This window comes from Thunnus maccoyii, chromosome 4 (genome assembly GCF_910596095.1).
Source record: "Thunnus maccoyii chromosome 4, fThuMac1.1, whole genome shotgun sequence".
NCBI lineage: Eukaryota > Metazoa > Chordata > Actinopteri > Scombriformes > Scombridae > Thunnus > Thunnus maccoyii.
Genome location: NC_056536.1, coordinates 30,134,327 through 30,149,424, shown reverse-complemented (window position 1 = coordinate 30,149,424; position 15,098 = coordinate 30,134,327). Strand labels below are relative to the sequence as shown.

The 15,098-nt window shown below is 38.7% G+C and overlaps 1 protein-coding gene across 3 annotated transcripts in view; it reads left to right on the top strand.

The window, feature by feature from the left end:
- oprl1 (opiate receptor-like 1) overlaps positions 1-15,098 on the top strand; it is a 105,002-nt gene that overhangs the window by 68,112 nt on the left and 21,792 nt on the right. For all 3 annotated transcript variants that reach the window (XM_042409940.1, XM_042409941.1, XM_042409939.1), the window contains 3 exons: positions 6,650-6,737; positions 7,449-7,631; positions 9,129-9,219. In XM_042409940.1, the coding sequence (XP_042265874.1) occupies positions 6,650-6,737; positions 7,449-7,631; positions 9,129-9,219 (362 nt within the window). The remainder of the gene's footprint in view (positions 1-6,649; positions 6,738-7,448; positions 7,632-9,128; positions 9,220-15,098) is intronic.

Sequence of the window (15,098 nt, the reverse complement as noted above, 5' to 3'; positions counted from 1 at the left end):
CAACTGACACAGAAATACATTTTCATGTATATATTGGACATTGAATGTAGGAGATAACTATCACTTCCTGTGTCCACTATGTGGTGCCAGAGAACACCCACTAATTATATGTCATGTTGCTGTATATCATGTGTAGTAAATTTCATGTGAATCGGATGATGTTAGTCACATAAAGTTGACTTCTTTTTGCCAGTAGGCGGTGCTACACAAGTGGGTCATTAATGCAGCAATATATTTGGTTAGGTCACTTGACATGCATATGCATTTTTCATGAATATTGGATGTTGCACGAAGGACTGGCTTTTTGATATTGCATCTGCCTAGCAAATTTCATACATCTAAGTCAAATTTAAAGGTGTGGGCTTTGACTTTGAAATTTTCTAGGGGGGGCCCTTAAGCCATTTTGCCACACCGAAGCCCAAGACCCATATTACATATAATGTTACGCCACTTCTGATGCATTTGCAAAGTTTCTTGATTTTTTGAGCACCTCTAGTGCCTTAAAAATGGTTAATTAGGGGGGGCTATAGAGCCGACGTGCCATGCCCATGCCCAACTGTGATATCAAATCGAAATACTTACTAGTTTGAACATGGATGCAAAGTTTTGTGAGTTTTTGTGTATTCTTAAGGCCTCAAATGTGTCCATGAAATGAAAATTGAAATCCATGAAATCCAAAAAAATGGCTGACTTCCTGCCTGGCAAAAAAAATTCAAAAAATACATATTCAGTCCAGAACGATGAGAGCAATGATCCCACCAAAGCTCATGGACATCCAAGCAACTTTATCCCAACATAGCCCTGCGTTTTGGGGTGCTATGGAGCCTGCTGGCCAAACCTGAGCCCAATCATTACAGAACTTTATATAATTTTCACCAGTTCTGGCATGTGTGCTAACTTTCATGAGTTTTCGATCACCCCAAGCCCCTCAAAAATGCAATAGCCTACTATAATAATAGACACCTGAAAGAATAGTATTTGCATATTCATAGATTATATACAGTAAATATAGGCATGTTCATAGGGAGAGTATTTTATATACATCTTAAAACGTGAAGGGAAATCTTTTAAGCTTTTACGCTACAAGGGACTAGTCATGTTTGTGGGTTTAGGCCACTTAAACATTTAGTTAAGGATAAGACAGATGGTGGTTGTGGTAAAATCTTGGAGGGAGGGCAGAGTCAGTACTCTCTGTCTCTTGCTGAGTTTGAATGTGTTGCCAGTCAGCAGTGTGCAGATACATCCAGTAAAAAAACATTTCTTTATTGTGTTGATAAAAAAATAAATCAGGGTGCAAACAAATTTGCATTGCAACTTAGTTGTATATAAACTTAATTTTTAGGAAACAGGATCCAATCACACCTGTAGCTGCCAGCCCAAAATCCCTATGAATCGCAGTATATTAGTTGTGTCTTAATGTATGACACAGATGTGGAGGTTGGGGTGGTGGATTGGCGTCTATCAAGTCAGTTCACTTTTTTAAAACCCTAACCATATCCTTCCAACCCTAACTATAAAAACGGCACATATGGCACTGAACATCATTTGGGGTTTTGAAGAATCTCCCAATATCAGCTTTGTGTCTGGCAATATGGGTTGGGAAATGCAAATGCCAGTATGCTGGTATTAGCTCGCAGATTGGATTTTGTTCAGAAGGTAATATCAGCCTTAGTGTTTATATGGGGACATCAAAGAAGACAGACGATAGCTGAGGAATTAACTGGCAGGAGGGTGAAAACAGAGTGAGAGAGGCATAAAGCACTAAATCATCTTTAATGGATGGTTAAATATTTTATGCTGAATTTGGAGGTAGTGGAACGGATTGTGGAAAGTGCAATGAATGCTAACAGAAACCGATCGAGTCTAATGGATCAGCGTCTTAGCTGCATTTCAGGAATGTAAGTAATATGCACTGAGGGGGATGAAGCATTAGGACCGACTGCTCAGCTTGGAGCAGTTTGAATCCCGAGAAAAAGCTTTGATCTTATGTTGGATTCACTGTTGAATCCTGTTGTCAGTCAATTAATCGATTAGATGATCTACAACAAATTGATTGAAATTCACTTATTAAAGAATAGGTTCACATTTTTTAAAGTCTATATTAAAACAATACTCACTTGCGTACGGTACCAGTCAAAAGTTTGGACACACTTTCCCATCACTTGAATGAATATGTGTCTTTTTAATGGTAATTTAAGGAAAGGCCACAATGCTGATACAAGTGCTCTCAATACTGTCTCAAACATGGAGTTGCCTGACTGTTGCCCTCCTTGAAACTAAATCAAAAAGAGAAATACGCATATAGAATACACTCCTTATACATCTTTGTAGCAGGGCAGTATGTGAATATCTCTTAGTATGAATTAATCTACACTGTATGTGAACGACTGTATGACTTCTCCTTGCTCGGGGCTTGACTCTGTGCCCTTTCTTTTCTCATCTTGCCCTCTTTATTTTCTTCTTCCTCTTCTCTCTGCTACTGCTGCTGCCGCCAGGAGTCTTGAACTCATAATTATAATGCAGTTATACTTTCACTGAACGTCAGAGAGGGAGAAAGAAAGGAATGGAGGTAGAGAAAACAAGATAGTGTAGGGGAAAAGGGCAGAATATCAAGAGACTGTTTCAATAGCGAAAGAGAGGAAAAAATGATTGTATTTGAACTGGAGTGCCAGAAGTCCAGAAGACAAGAGACCTAGAGACTTAAAGAGAGAGGACAAGATGTTCTGGAGGGGAGAGAAAGATAGAGGGATTGCTGGGTAGTCAAGGTCCCTGATGTAAAGAAGGGAGGAAAGCTGAACAGCCATGAAATATTCTCTCTGAAGACTCTCTACTTGCCTGCAATTTTAAGCAAAGAGAAGGAGGGGAGGAATGTAAGAGAGAGAGAGAGGTGGTGGTGGAGGAGGAGGACAAGTAGGCAGCGAAAGAGAGAGACAGAGAACCAAGATTAGAGTAGATGAAGCAAGATATGGATGTGGTTGAGAGGGAATAAAGTAGAAGAAGAACGGGACAGGGCGGGAAGGAAAGAGGGGTGTGGGTAGAAAGGGAGGGAGGAGAAGAGGAGAAAAGGAAGAGTGTGATGAAAGATGGACTGAGAGATTGAAGGGAGCTGAAATCTATTCAGAAAGCAAGGAATGAGGTTATAAAGAGCTGGATTTAGAGAGAAGTGGAGAAATGACGCAGAAGAGGAATTGAGAAAGGGGTGGGGAAGATGCGATGAGAGGGAGGAAGAAGGAAGAGAAAGAAAAAGAGAAATGGAATAGAGGGATATCTTTGAAAGCAACAGTATAAAGGCAAATGTGAAAGCAAGACACTGAAAGAGGAGGAAACCAACAGAAAAGATATCAGAAAAAGATGAAGAGATAGAGTATTTTGCAAGCCTTAAAATGTTTGAGTTCAAAGGACGAGCCAGCATTGATGCTGCTACTTTGGTAACGCTAGCAGACATATTAACAGAAAGCTACATTACTGTGTTATTCTGGGTACATAAAGCAACCTTCCTGTACTTGAAAATATGCATTTGGACAACTGCATTGCATTACAATAACAGCAAACTAACTGCAAACTAAATACACAATACAAACTCAATACATGACACATTAAATGTTTACCATTATCATCTACGGCATCCTCAAGTACAATTAAACCCACCTGGGTTGTGGGAGAGCCCTCTGATTGGACAGATTGACTCAGCATTTGACCAATCAGATTCAGCTGTAAAACAAGGTCAAAATTCATGCTTGTAAATGTAGTTTGTAGTTGTAACTTCAGTGTTGCATACATAGCTAGGAAATGTGTGTGTCCGTTTCTCATGTAACTTCACTGTCGTACACAAAAGTAGGAAATTTGTTAGTCTGTCTATTTTATCGATTATAGTCTGTCTACAGGTGTTGGGGAATATTACTGTTAATGTGAAAAAAGTTGTTCTTTTGTGGCTCCAAATAGATCTGCATAAAAACTATTGACTATGTCATAAAGATGGACGTAGCAAGGTGTGATGTCACCCATTGGTTTTCATTTGAGCCAGTTTCAAGCTAAGAGTTGCTGCTTATGGTATGTGCCATCTTTTCTGTTTGGAGCCAGGACCTTCCAAATATAGAGTGTAGGGTCTTTCACACTCTGGAAACAAACCAAACCCACTACCTCAGTCAGAAGCATAAGCTATCTCACTAGAATCACAGAGTGATGCACACTTGGGCTAACGTTAGCTACTTTGGCTAAATTGTGCTACCAAGGCAGATTATTGTAATCAAGTTATATTAAACTTAGTGAAATATTGCCACAACAGTCTGACTTGAGTCCCAGAGCCAGGGAGAGCAGCAGGCAAACTGTCAATCACAGCTGTCAATCAACACCCACACAGCAGACATCAACGCTACTATAAGTCTTCAAATCTTATTAACAGAGCAATAATATCTAAAATGACCACCAGCACACTCATTAGAGGGCCCAAATGTAATAACTAAGACCATAATGAATTATTGAAAAACAAAACAAAGACATTTTGTAAATGAGAGTCAACTGGAGCCAGCATCTAGCGGATGTCTGTGGCGTTACACTACCTACCACTACTACGTAACTTCCACATTGGCTTCTGCCTCAAGCCGTGGTTGTTGCTGCTTGGCAAAAACTGATAAACTGCAGATGCACGACAGACAAAGGCAGGAAAGATGAGAGAAGTGAAAAGCAAGAGGAGCTAAGGATGTGGAGACGGATAAAAAGTGAAGAGGAGGAAAGATGCAGAAAACCAAAAAGAAGGTAATGAGACAGACGAAAGGATAAGAGACTGAAAGACTCGGATGTTGAGATGCAAAGGGAATGGATGAGTGAGAGACCTAAAAAGAGAGAGGGGTGTTGAGTACGGTGAACATCATCTACAATTGGAGATGGGGGGGGGGCACATGAGGAGGAAAAAGAGGCAGAGGAGGAGACAGAGAGAATGGAAGAAAGAAAGAAGGGGATGCGTTTAGGGAAAAAAAAGGGAGAGTGTAAGAGTGCAAAAGAGCCTGAGGCTGGACTAAATGAAGGAGGGGCGACACAGAAACATTTGGCTGCAATGCGTTTTTGTAAGTTTTATATAAGTTTTATCAAGGGCAGCTGATGCAGAAAAGACCTCAGTTTGTTCATAAATCAAAGAGACAAAAAACCTGCAGAGTTAAAGCAGATAAAGAGAGCAGATATCATGATATTTTTTATCATCATTTATATATATATATCACGTTTTTACCACAGAAGTCAATAATGTATATCAAACAGAATCTGGAGGCAGCAAGTGAACATTTTTATTTATTTGTTTTTTGAGGGTGTGTGTGTGAGAGAGCGAGAGACCCAAAAACATCAAAATATAAAAGTTCAATCCCAAAAATGTAAGATGAGAGACACAAGCCAGCTAGATGTAATAAAAAGAAGGGGAACCCTTGGGGCAGTGTTCCCTCCAGGCTACCAGATAATTGACAATTAAATCTGACAGAAACAAAACTGTAGAAACAGGACAATCAAACTCATATTTTAGAAATAAAGTAGAAACACAAACCACAGGGTCACATCAGGCTGCTGTTTGTTGAGTTGATACAGTACTTGATGTCACCTAAGGTGAAAAGACTGTTCAAGACAAAAGCCACAAAGCCCAGCAGAGCATAACATCCCCAACCTTTCCTGTAGCATCAAAATCTGTCCAAAATGTCAATACTGCGCCACGATATCTCATAAACTTTTTGATTGAGACACCCTCAATCAAACACGCTCACAGCCTTTTCTCTTCTCTGTCTTTTAAAACAATTATAGCCCCACTACCAGTGATACTTCAAGAAAAGCTAATTCATCGGTATGGTTTTTGATTTATCCAACAGTTTAGGCAGCTAGAAGTGCAACGAATGTTGTTGCGTCTTGCATTTGAGTCTTGTTAATGTTCGAAAAACTGCCTAATTTAAAAGGCTCCCTGTGGAGGGTTTGACCACTAGCGGTGCTTTAATGAAACACTTTAATGAGCATGTTGCTTTATTGTTAGTAAAAGCGTTTTGTCTGAACACACCATCAGACAATCACACTTACTGTTGATTTTTAGAGTCTTGTGTGCATTACTTCTGATTGGTCTACATGTATGCACAGCTGGAAAATGTACTTCTGACTGTTTCATCTACTACAGGATTATAAACATTTTAGACTTGGAAATAAAAGTCTAAAATTTCAACTTACGACAAGCTGAACTCATGATTAAGACTGGAAAATGTAGATGAACACCACTGGTAACTGCAGTTGAACCCCATTCCCGTAGATACATACATAAAATGTTATTAGATTGGATTTAAAACCTGAGAGATTAAGGTTGAAACAAGGCATTAACACTACCAGGTTCAGAGGCTTGATTCCCACTGTGGCCAAGTCTTTTCCCACAAGGAGCTTTGAATAAAAGCGCATACCAAATCTCATTATAACCAGCAGCACCTATAGCAGAGAGACAAGGCACCTGCAGCCACACAAAGCATCTGTTTGACATGCAGGCTGCGGACTGGATTAAACACTGAATTGGCTGCAAAGTGTTGATTAGGGTGTTAATATGTGTGTGAACTAAAATGAGCCGCTTATCTCAGGTTTTTCTCATTTGACCGAACCAACCTGTGTGTGTGTGTCTCTCTGCTTCTGCTCTCCTCAGATACACTAAGATGAAGACGGCCACTAACATCTACATCTTTAACCTGGCTCTGGCTGACTCCTTGTTCCTGGCTACTTTACCTTTCCAGGTAGGAATTTATCAACCATCTGCAACATAATATACAACAGAAAAAAGTATTTTTGCAAAAGTATTTAAAAGTGTTCTCCTTGGTGTTTTACATTGTTTCTTCAACGAACAAAGACTCATGAAAATGATTATTATTGTTGCAAGGTTTTTCCATAACCGTTTAAAGCTCAAATTATGTATTTAATGTAATATGCAAGAGGCATATGTTACACATACTACAGTAAAAACCATTCATATTAAAACATTATCATCATTTCAGTGATTTATTGCTTTGTGCCTTATCATGCGATGCCACTGCAGCGAGTATATTGTCTGGTAAAATATTACTTTAGAGCATCATTACTGTTAAAAGAAGACCCATCTTTTCATAACAATAAATCCTCACAAACTCATTGTGCCTTGAAGATTGCTTGTATTTTTTTTTTAATTTCTCTCTTATTTATCATTTTGTAGTTTTAAAATGTGCTGTGTAAATAATGACTTGAGCTGAACGATTCAATGCTCTCAATGTCGCTTTAAAAAAACAAGTTTTGCTCTCCTCTCAACAGCTGGATGTTAACAAGACTTTAACAGTCATTAGCTGCTCTGTCTTCCACTGCACTGATTTGTTTCCACTTCAATGAATTATTAACCGTCCAAAGTCATATATCAGAGGAAGTTCTCCCTTCAGCTGTATATCTGTGTTCATTCTTTGATTTCCCGATGTTACCAGGGCACTGACGTGTTTCTGGGCTTCTGGCCATTCGGGAATGCTCTGTGCAAGGCGGTTGTGTCTATCGACTACTACAACATGTTCACCAGCACCTTCACCCTGACAGTGATGAGTATGGATAGGTACGTGGCCGTCTGCCACCCTGTCAAAGCTCTGGACATGAGGACTCCTCACAAGGCCAAGGTAAACCATTTCATTTCAAAGTGAGACATTCACCTCTCCAAGACCATCACACCTCTTTTATTCTACTCTCGACGTCGGTTGATAGAGCATAATGTTACGTAACCAGGTAATTCTGATTGCCTGGTATCATGACAAAGTTATTTCATCTTCATATGTCAAACAGCTGTACAATAATTGTAGTTAATAAAGACTCCAGCACTGGTGTTACGCTGTGTTGCATGACCTGTAAGTTTATTTTTATTGGGGTATACTTTGGCCAGGAATGTCTTGACACCTTTGTGTGTGATGGTATGAGACATTGAAAGGTGTGAGAAGCTATTCCTGCATTTTCTGCAACTGACTTTGACAGGTAAACACTCTGTCCTATGATGACATCTTAAGAAACATGTGTTTTCAAGAACTGATGAAAATATGACAAAATGAGGAAAAACTAAAGCGCTGCAGAAGATGATTTGACAGTTTTTTCTGTCCAATTTTCTTTATCACAGTAATCCTGCCAGATTTCTTTGATGAAAGGAAAAAAAAAACTTTTACAGCAGCTGGAAACTGTGGCCACAAGCGCATGTTAAACTATTTGTCCTTGTAGATATTTTCACTCGTCAAATAAAGGTCAACTTTGACTAATAAGCATTAATAAAGACTGTATTCCATTCAGGTGTTTCAGTTCCAGGCCCTGGTATTGTGTATGCTGCTTTACTGCCACGTCACTACTGAGACCAGCCTGGTATCACCAAATGGTGTATGAATAACACATCAAATTCAAAAGTCATATTGAGTTTAATGACCATGCATTTTTTGCTTTTCATCGTGTCATTTCGCACCATTCAGGTCTCCAAGAAGGACCTATAGTTATGTTTGATTGACAGGGGACGTGACGCATTTTAGATGAAGTCAATATAATGTGACTTTCTTTTCTTTTGTAAGGTGATTTTGGCTCATTAGGAGGAGGACAGTCAGTCAGTTAGACAGTCAGTTAGACAGTCAGTCAGTTGGCAAAAAATTGCAAAAGTAACAGGAGAGCAAAAAGTTGCAAAAGAGGCAGGACAATTTTAATGTCACATTAGGACATTTTAACCTGGCATTTTTACCATCACATCTGGCATTTTACTTCCATTAAACTGGACATTTTTACCGTACATTTTTTACTGCATTTTAACCCAAAATATGATCCTTCTCTAACCCTAACCAAGTGGTTTTTGTGCTTAAACCTAACTAACAGCATTAAATGACATGCAAAAAGCTTAAAATACATAAAGAAAACACAAAATGTCCTTAAAATTGATGTATTATTTATACACCATCCCATGAGATTACATTGCTGAGACAATTTAATGCAAGCTTTCATCGTGTTCTGTTATCTAAGCTATAACAAGTATGAATATCAGCATACATTATATATAAGCTATAAATTAACTCTTGCTTGCATCCTTCCTAGTTTTCCTATTGCCTACAGTTACTCTGTAACCATCATCACCATGTGATGTACTATGTCTTCAGGTGGTGAATATCTGTGTGTGGGTGTTGGCTTCAGCCTTTGGTGTCCCAGCCATGGTCATGGGGAATGTAGAGGAGGAGCAAGAACATAACAGTAAGTAATTTACACACACACATACACACACACACACACACAGCTGTGTTGTGTGAATGAAAGGTTCTGGATTAGAGAGAGAGGTTTGGAGGCTAGTACAAGGGTGTGTGTGTGTATGTAAGTGTGTGTGTGTGTGTGTAAATGTGTATACCTGCACACATACTGCACGGCATGCATGCACTGACCTATACACACATCCATGCTCCCTCACTATACGTGTACATAAGAACAAAACATACTTGCAGTACATATCATCATGCATACTGTACATTCACATATATTATATTTGTGACTGTGATAGTTTTTATTTAAATATCTAATTAACAGCTATACTTTTATGGATTCGGCTGCTGAAGGTGGGTGAAAAAAAAGCAAAATGCTTCAAGCTATATTTAAAAAAAAATGCTCACAGGGTGTGATGTGAGTGAACTTGTTCACAAGTATTATAGCTGTCCCAGTTTTTATTGCGTTTATTGCACAGCATCTGACTGTTGTGTGATGTCCCCTTTCCTCTTCATTTCCTATCAATCAAGTGCAAAGTGACTTCAAATCAATTGCCTGCAAAGCGACTCATGATGCTCAATGTTATGAAAATTTTCACAGTGGGTGCGTGTTTGTGCAGTGTCTGGCCAAGTAGATCTTTTTAAAATGTTTGTTTTGTTGAGGGAACAATGAAATAACAGCATACTGCTGAGTCACTAGATGATTTTTAAAAACTGTGAGTTGGTCCAATTAAGGGTTTAATATGAGATTTTGCACAAAGTCCTTTTAGTGTAGCATAACTGAATGATGGCAGTTCACAATACTGGATGTTTTTAAATGAAATAAACAAACATACACATCATGTGTAAACTGTCATTTATATCAATAAAGTATCTGTAACTGAATTAAATACAACTGCAGAAAACCATAATTACATTTATTTTAATGACATTATAATACAAATAAAGCAGAACCCTAACCCATTAAACAAGGCATTTATTTACAACTAGAATGGACAGCAAGGAACAAACTGACTCAAAAAAAACCTCACTGCCTCAGTGTAATGTTGCTCATCATAATTTAATAAATTTGAACCCAAGCTGCATGATGCAATATCCATTAATGATGGAGAAGAAATGAATAATGGATTTCCAAATCTACAGAACTATTGCCAGCATCATATGGAGACTAAACTTCAGAAAACATGTGGTTTTTGTGAAATATCAGCCTTCAGATCCAGCTACACGGTTTGTCAGAAAAATATTACAGCTAATGCTGTTCCCATTGTACCTTGCAGGCCTGTCCCTTCATCACATAATCTGAGAGGTTGACTGCTTATAAATCTTGCAAAAAGCTAGTAACAAAACTATACTAGTATCTTAAATCATGCTATAAGTAATTTGCTGGAACTGGCCTCCAGGTTTATGTTTGAATAATGCTGGGCGGTTTTGTTTCTGTTGCTGCTCTAAAGAGACGAGTAGATTAGCAACCTTGGACCTGCAGCTGCCACAGATTCCCCCATGAAGAGTTCTCAGTTTTGCTGCTATAACCTAAATGCCCCACTGCCCTTGTAAATATATTCAAATCTGATCAGTTTAACCTTCATAATGAGGCTATAACTCTCCACGCTTGAGAACTCATTGTTGCTTTTGCCCATTTATCTGCTGTTTCATTGCCTTCTACTCCAACATGAGCTGATAACCAGAGAAATTCAACTGTACATGCAATTTTATAGAGCATCACCTATAGTTCGCTAATTAAATCTGATCCAGCCTTTTAGCGCTCCCTTCCAGGATGTACAGCTGAACTCCATTTCCTTTAATGAGATGTCAATCAGCCTGGTGCACAAGCGCTCCATGCAGGTTAATTGTGCTGTTCTTCTTCCACGACCTCAATGATTTGATCAAAAGGTGCTTAGCGCGATCTTTATGGTTCATGTCACTGTTATTCAGTGTTTGCACAGCCTTCAAGTTATCACTTGTAGAGCATTCTTCATCACTCCTAGTTGTATTTGAATATGACTAGACCTTTTTAGTGTTTTTAAGGCTAAGGTTAAGGCTGCAGCAAGACTAGGTTAAATACATATAGAGAAAAATTTAATTCACATTTAGTTCATATTCTAATAGCACTGTAATAATTGTATGATTTAATCATCATTTCACATTCACAAAGATACAAATAAATTAAGTTAAAACCAGAAAAAACTTGTGAATACTCTAAAGTTGTTTAGGAGATTCTTCAAATTTGAGAAGGATTGAGAAAATAGTACTCTTGGTCAATGTGATTGCTCTTAAATTTTTCACTGAAAAAGTTTTTAAAAATCATACCCCTTTATGCGTCTTAACTGGATTTTGTCCATAATCTTGTACTGCATATTAACTGGATATTGTGTTCACTCGTTTGTAGTGTGTGACTATTGTATTTTTCTCTTTATGTGGTTTCTGTTTATTGTTGTAACAATGTTTATGCTGCTCTTTTGGCCAGGTCACTCTTGAGAGAGGGAGATTTTAATCTCAATGAGACTTTTTACCTGGTTAAATAAAGGATAAAAAGAAGAAGAGATAAGTTAAAATTAGCAAACCACTCTACAAATAATGTGAGCAAAGAGGAATCAAATGAGAGTCCCAACTTAATGTCATTTAATGCTTGTGCACTCTCAACATTACAAAAACAGAATTCTCCTGTCTCTGGACTGATAAATGATAAAATCAATGAAAACATTTTTTGGGGGATTTACCATGAGAAAAGAGGGCACCAAATTTCGCACAGGGACTCATCAAAGGTTAGTTGATATAAAAATAATGTTAGACACTTGAAAATCAACTTGTAATGGTAATTATATGAGTGAATGTCATAAACCACCAGGGCACACTGGTGACATCACTGCTGTGAAACTCACCATGGAGTTCGATGTCAGCTTCTATAAAGTAATACGGTTAAGCGTCCCAAATGATATCTAATTAGCCCCCATGTCAGTTAGATATCCGCACATGAATTGACAGGATGTGTCAGCATGGGAGAGCCAAGCCAAGGTTGATGGGGCTTTAGTCATCCGGATGGTGTAAAGATCGCAGGGGACTTGAATGGCACTGGATGAATGATAAGGCTAGATGTAGGGCAATTTAATGCATGGACCTACTTGCATTCCATACAAGAAAGTGCTTATAATTAAGGTGGTAAAAGGATAAACACTCAGCCTTTAATTGTTTATTACCATACATTCTTGAATATGGCTGACATTGGAGAATCTTCATCCAAGGGGTGAACAGGTTGGAACAAGTGCTGCCTTTGTCAACTGGACAAAAAGGAAGATCTTAAATGTCCACCAGTTTCATATAGTACAGAACAGGATGGCTACAGTATCATTGAAAAATATGTCCCTCAGTTTTAAGCAATGAATGCTTTACCAACCACACTTGATCCTGTCTGATTAAGGTGACTGAGGTGACTGATACCTTATTTCTTTGCCAACAACAATGTGAATTATGCTTGTTGGTTCTCTATACATCTCATGGACATGGTGAGAGAGTTCTCTGCAGGAAACTTTGTTGTCCACAAATCATACCAACTGTTCTCAGCCATGGCAATAAACCAAGACCATGAACAGACAAATGCTGTTATAAAGGGCAATGGAGGAGTCATTGGCTTTACTGAAGATCCATCGAGTGTGAGAAATCATCAGATGTCAAGAATGAAGCTCAACATCATGATCAGACACACAAGGCTTAGAGGGTATTTGTGGAGAGTAGAAAAGCTAACCACTGTTACACAGGACGTTGGTAATCCTTTTCAGGAAGAGTCAGATAACCTTCTTACCCTTCACACAAAGGACATTGCCAATCCTGATAGTGCTGCGTTAGTAGCCACACAATATGAGAAAGGTGCACATCAAAGTCATGTATTCATGACAGCACTTGCATCCTATGTTCAATGCACATTTTTACCAGCCACTTAAGAAGAACAAAGTTAACTTCTTCAAAAGAGAAGCACATTCAAGCTTCTCTATTCAGAAGACACTGAAGGAGGACTTCCATCTTTTCTCGCAACTTTTCATCTCTTGTCAAAGAAAGGAGTATGACTTAATAGAATTCTTTCAGCATGAAAACAATCTATTTCCTGCATCTCTGGCTGACAATGGGCAGCTTCATATAACCAGGAAATCTCAACTGGCTGAGATGCTTGAATCCAAAGTCAAGATGTCAGATCTTGAACTAGTGGCAGATGCTGTTGTCTTCAGTGGCTCAGCATCAGTGAATGCCGTGGCACACTGAGCCATAAAAACTTTCAGTCAGCATGTCATGCAAGATGTTAGTCTTGCAGTAAAGGCTTATGCCACAAAGTACAAGTGCTCAGATATAATTTTTGATGTATACGTTCCATCTAGTCTGAAGGCTTAGAACAAAGCGAGGGCAGGGAATGAAAAGGAGGGTGACAGACTTCATCAAAACACCCAATAACTGGCACAACTTTTTGAGACAACAGAAACAAAATGGATATCTTTCATTGTCTAGCAGACAAAATTGCTGGTGTCCAAACAACAAATATGATCGTTGTGACCAAAGGACACAATGCACAGTCCAATCGAGCAATGCGTCTAAATAATGTATCTCCCTGTACTCCTGAAGAGGCAGATACACAAATGTTTGTGCATGCAAAAGATTTAGTCCTAAATTACAACAAGGTATTGATGTTTTAGACAAATGACACTGATTTGATTGTAATAGCAGTATCATGTTTTCCATTCCTGAAAGAGCTAGGTCTTGCAAAGCTGTGGATTGCCTTTGGTCAAGGGCGAAGCCTGAAATGGATCACCATTCATGAGATCTGCTCTGTAACTGTGCTAGAAACAAACAGGAGAATCCTGTTCTTCCATGCTTTTAGTGGTTATGATGTAGTGTCAGTATTTCAAGGCAAAGGAAAAAAAAGTCTGCTTTGGACACTTGTAATGTCAACCAGCCATTGATGACAATGATATGCAGACTTTAGGGAAGTATTTAGTCACCATGTATGACAGGTCCAGTAGTGCTGTAGGAGTTAACAAGACACAACTGGACATGTTTGCAGGAAAACAGACATATATCTCTATTCCACCAACTCAAGATGCCCTCCTTCAACATGCAAAACGTGCTGCCTTCCAGGCAGGATGCATATGGAGTATGCATCAGTAAATAGGCCACATTAACTGAATCCTAGTGACTGGGGGTGGACAACGTATGGCGAGGGATGGAAGGTTTGCTTGATGACTCTCCAACCTATTGCAAAGTGTTGCCAACAGCTGATGAAATGCAGATGTAAGACCGCAGATGTAAGACAGCAGATGTAAGACCATGGAATACCATGGAAGATGCAAATGCCATCATTTTAGCCTGAGCTGCACTGCACTTTGTAGCTGTGTGTGCCAGTTGTAAGGTTGATTAAATACACAATGATGCATCCAGATGCCTATTTACCATGAAAGCTGAATCATCAAGTAAAATATTAGGCAACATAGAGTGTCTTAAACTTTCTAAAACTGATAAATAAATCCATCCTACAAACCCAGATGTTGTGCAAATAGAATCTCTATGTTTCAAAACATAGGAAATGACCCCTCAAATATTAATTTTGGACAGTTTGTTTTGATTGTATGAAGATAATTGCATCCAATAGCCATAATTTGGTGGTTATCTTGAAAAATGGCAGCTATATTGAATTTCCGTTTGGCGAATGTTAATTTCTTTATGAGCAGCCTAAAGGTGAACCACATGCTAATGTCATGCTTGTATCACCATCTGAATGATTTTGCACTTAGCTGCCCCACTATAATTAAGGCTTCAACAACAAAATACAGTACATTTTAAACTCCATTGCTGTCATGGCCCGTGAGAGATTTGAGAACATTATTATTCCTTAAGAAA